The sequence below is a fragment of the Coffea arabica genome, chromosome 11e (genome assembly GCF_036785885.1).
Source record: "Coffea arabica cultivar ET-39 chromosome 11e, Coffea Arabica ET-39 HiFi, whole genome shotgun sequence".
Lineage (NCBI taxonomy): Eukaryota > Viridiplantae > Streptophyta > Magnoliopsida > Gentianales > Rubiaceae > Coffea > Coffea arabica.
Window position 1 is genome coordinate 48809847 of NC_092331.1, and position 4850 is coordinate 48814696.

General features: G+C 35.5%; 1 protein-coding gene across 1 annotated transcript; it reads left to right on the forward strand.

Moving 5' to 3' along the window:
• The first annotated feature begins 1492 nt into the window (after nucleotides 1-1492).
• On the forward strand, nucleotides 1493-1957 carry LOC113718366 (uncharacterized mitochondrial protein AtMg00310-like). The gene has a single exon (XM_027243273.1). It carries the CDS (start codon nucleotides 1493-1495, stop codon nucleotides 1955-1957), a length of 465 nt encoding a protein of 154 aa, XP_027099074.1.
• Nucleotides 1958-4850: the final 2893 nt, after the last annotated feature.

Genomic DNA, 4850 nt, shown 5'->3' on the forward strand with positions numbered 1-4850 from the left:
AAAGGCCGAACTAGCTTTTGTGCAAAACCCAAAAGTTGTAGCCCTTTGAGTTAGCTTTCCAATGCTTCAAGAATCATCCAAATCGGAGCTTTGTAGCCTGAGATATGATCGAAATACTGTCACCTGTTCAAACCTCTGTTTTAACTTCCGACCACAGGGTGCAGCTTCTGTATTCCAACGTTTTGCCCATGAAGATGGCAGAAATGGATTTCGATGTCTTCATACGAATTGTAGGTCTCTTTCTTAGCTTTAAAATGGTATAAAAATCACCTCAATCCGATAAGTGTAACTCCAGATATGGTCAAAATACTGAAAAGTGTCAAAACTGACTTGTATTGCATTTCCTCACTTGAACGTTTTTCACTTCATTCTTCTTGTTGCCACTTAAATTCATCACCAAATCTCTATTTTTCACCTCAATTGACCTCCTTTGGTGATTGATTCATTATTCCTGCATAAAAATGAAGTTTTTACTATTAAAATCAATAGAAATGCAATATTATCCACTTTTACCAAAAATATATAATTTTACCAAAAACCTCTTTATTTTAATTATAAAACTAAATAATCAACTCAAAATTAACTAATAAAATGCACTAAAAAATACGTAAAATAAACTCTTATCAATGTTGTGTACAAAGTGATTTAAAAAATATTGGCCAATAGATTAAAGAATGTTTTAAGTCATTGCAATAGTAAAAATCAGTTAGCTTTTATCCTAGGCAGGCAAATTCTTGACAATGTTATTTTGTCTCATGAGTACTTGCATTACATGAAAAATAAGAAACGAGGACAGAATGGTTTTATGGCTGTGAAGCTGGACATGTCCAAGGCCTACGACAGAGTGGAGTGGAAATTCCTAGATGCCATGATGGAAAAGATGGGCTACTGTACAATCTAGAGGACTTGGATATGGAGTTGCCTCTCCTCAGTTACATACTCCTTCAATATTAATGGAGTACCAAAAGAGTTTGTAATTCCAGAAAGAGGAATAAGACAAGACGACCCACTGTCACCTTATCTTTTCCTTTTATGTTCAGAAGGGTTCTCCAATTTATTGAAGCAAGCTGAGGAAGATAAAAGGATCTCAGGGATGAAGATAAGTAGGACTGGACCAAGCATGACTCACTTATTTTTTGCTGACGATTCATTGATCTTTTGTAAAGCTGAAAGAGAGGAAACCAGGGAACTCATTCAAATTTTGAGGAAGTATGAGAAGGGGTCTGGTCAATCTATAAACCTGGAAAAGTCCTCAGCGTTTTTCAGCAGCAATGTGAGTCATCAGAGGAAAGGGGAAGTGATACAAAGCCTAGGCACTATTCAAGTGGCTACTCAAGGAAAATATCTGGGGCTCCCTATGATGATAACAAGATCTAAACAGCAAATTTTTGGATACATTAAGGACAGTATCAGTAGAAGAATGAATAGTTGGAAGAACAAGTTGCTCAGCCAAGGAGGGAAATAAGTTTTATTGAAGACAGTTTCCATAGCAATGCCAGTTTATACAATGTCCTGCTTTAAACTCCCTAACAAATTGTGCAAAGAAGTGACCTCCATTTTTGCTAACTACTGGTGGGGAGAAAATGATGGGAGAAATAAGATGCACTGGTGCTCATGGGGGAGATTGGCTAAAGAGAAAAAAGAGGGAGATTTGGGATTTAAGGATTTGCAGAACTTCAACAAAGCCTTGTTGGCTAAACAGGTCTGGAGACTGATTTCCAAACCAAATCTTTTAGTCAGCAAGGTCTTGAGGGCAAAGTACTTCAATAGGGACTCAATCTTTAAGTGCAAAGTCCCAAAGTGTGCTTCTTGGATTTGGCAAAGTATGATGAATGTGAGAGATTTTGTGCAAAATGGAACTAGAAAGAAGATAGGCAATGGCAAGGCTACCAACATTTGGGAGGATAATTGGATCCCAGGAAATAAGGATGGAAAAGTCACATCTGCAAGGCCTTAGAATTGCAACGTCAGAAGAGTAGATGAGATGATCAGTGGCTTTAGATGGAGGAAACCATTGGTACTTATAACCTTTAACAGAAAGGATGCTGACGAAATCCTGGATATCCCTATAAGTATCTCAGGAAGGGAAGACAGCAACTACTGGCTACATAGTGGCAATGGCATCTATACGGTCAATTCTGGATACAAACCATTGAGAAGAGAAACAACCCAACATATAGGAAAAAGAGCTGATGAGGCAGAAACGAGCTTAGCAAACTCCAATGGAAAGCAATAGAAGTGGTTGTGGAAGCTGAAAGTCAAAGCAAGATAAAACACTTCATTTGGAGGAGTTTAAATGGGCTACTTCCAGTTAATGCTTTGGTGTTTTATAGAACACACCATGGAGATCCAATATGTGATGGCTGTGGAGAACATAATGAGTCTATTGAACATATGTTTTTTCAATGCAGCACAGCTCAAGAGGTATGGAAGATGGCCCCAATACAGTGGGATGGGTTAATTGGACAAACAGGAAATTTTACAGTTTGGTGGACTGCAATGCTGGAAGCCTCATGTAGGATAGAGGGGAGGGAGCATATAGAGCTAACTATGAATATCCTTTGGCAAATATGGAAAAGGAGAAATGAATGGAAGTTCAATGCTAAATGAAAGCACCCTTGGAAAACAGTTAACAAGGCTCAACAGGAATGACAAGAACAAGCCTCAGCTTGGAGTAAGGAGACAATGATCCCTGACGATGCTGGAAAAGAAGGAGAGGAAGTAGAATCAGTAGAGATACGAAGTGATGAAATGTAGATCAATATAGCAACTAGTGTGCAGGAACAGACCAAAAGGATTGGTACTGGGATTTTAGCAACTAACCACAGCCATCAGGTGGTGTCAGCCTGGGTACTAATTGATAGGAAAGCAGTAAATCAGTTGCAGACTATAGCAGAAGCTATGAAGATGGCCATTATAAAGGCCAGACATCATCAATGGCAGAAAATTACAGTCCATGTTCCCAGCCTACAGCTACTGAAAGTGATTACGTCGGGAGTGGCTAAGGATATCAAAATATCTACTTTGGCTGATGATATTAACAACCTCAGATCATTGTTCCAGAAATGCTCCTTTTGTCTAGATAGAAGATTAAATAAAAGATGTAATTTGATTAGTGATTATGCCTTAGGCATATTTCAAGATGAGGAATGGATCAACCCTCAATGTGTCTAACACTTTTGTATAGAACTTCTTGAGCCTTTGCTCATATAAGTGTACATCTTTTGCCAATCAATACAAAAACTACCGTTGAAAAAAAAATTAAATGAAATAAAAAATAAAAAGTTTAATTAGAATCGCTAGTACCCATTTAAGACAATTGTGCTGTAATTCACATCTTATTTTATCCAAATACGCTCAATATCACTAATGAAAACTTAAGCGACTAAAATGATCAAAATTTTCAACAATAGGGACTAAAAGAGCAAAGTCAAAACTATTAAATAATGGTAATTTGATTTTAACCCTTTTTCATTACTGAATTTTCGTCAAATGTCCTTAATGCACCTAATATCAGAAATTTTGAGAACCAAATTTATTGTGGCCAACATGAGACTCTAATTTAGCACATATGCTAAAAATTCGAGACTAAAACTACAATTCACTCAGTTTCCAAAAGAAAAATCTATACCTTTTTTGTTTTATTTTTGTGCGCACATGTGATTTTTTTTCTTTTGTTACCTTTGATATCACACAATGGTCCAAACCAACTGACATATGTTAATAGATTCAATTGTTAAAATGACATTATGAATTGTTAGAGTGGTAATATGTAGGAAAATTTTGTTCGGTAGAATTTTGGGTGGAAGGACTAAATCATTTAGTTTAAATTACATTTTAGTAAACTAAGTAAATGGAAGAATTAGGTTATAAAACCTCATTTATACCCAAAAAAAGAGGGGGGAAAAATAAATATAAATCTCATTTGCCATACAAATTACAATCCATTAACTCAATGGAAAACGTGACCATTGGAAGCTACGACAACTTATCGCCAAACATTGCATTAGTAAGCCAACTTGCAACTTGTGTCTCCGGTGACATAATATAATTGCTGAAAAGACCACTTAATTCTTGTTGTCTTGAACAATGGGTCATCTTTAATTCTCCTTTATCATGTTGCCGAAAGAGCACGCACTAATATTAAGTTGAGCAATGTTACTATTTTAAGAAATAAATTAACATAGTTTTTACACGGCTAACCTTGTTTGATTCTTGTCATATGTAAATTAGAAATCAAGTGCTTCAGTAAAAAAGTAGCTACCTTGGCTTTTTATCCTACTTTGGAAAATTACTCAAATTTACCAAATTTGATGGTTAATATACTTGAGTTTTAGCATTTTATTTATGACTATTATTGTTTTCAGACTTAAAAGTTTTTTATTTAAAATACAAACAGGATATAATGTGGCCAAATAAGGATAATCCGGCATTTTCTTGTCCTCAACACGTGGCCTCATCTTATCAATCATCATATTCGTCCATAGAAACTGATGCTCAAAGTTTTGTTTCGCGATTAGTCATTTAACTCATTTATCATGTATTCATCCATAGAAATTGATCTCAAAGTTTTGTTTCTTTACCATTAGTAAGAGTACAACATATTATTAGTTTACTTGCCGCTAGAGCTTTCTTAGATTCATGTTGTAAATGGAAAATTTGCATAAAAATTTTGGTTTTATTTATGGTGTAGGAGAGTTGCTCCCAAATACAATCAACTCCTAATGACAAAGGGGATACTAAACCTTTTCCAAGTTTGAGTATTTCCTTTCTTTAGATTGAATTTTGATCATTTATATAGATTCGACTCATTTGTTTTGATTTTACCTTCTCCCCTAACAATCGTATTA

Bases quoted from the DNA above. Each gene is read 5' to 3' on its own strand.
- LOC113718366 (XM_027243273.1), top strand. From the start codon at position 1,493: ATGCCAGTTTATACAATGTCCTGCTTTAAACTCCCTAACAAATTGTGC.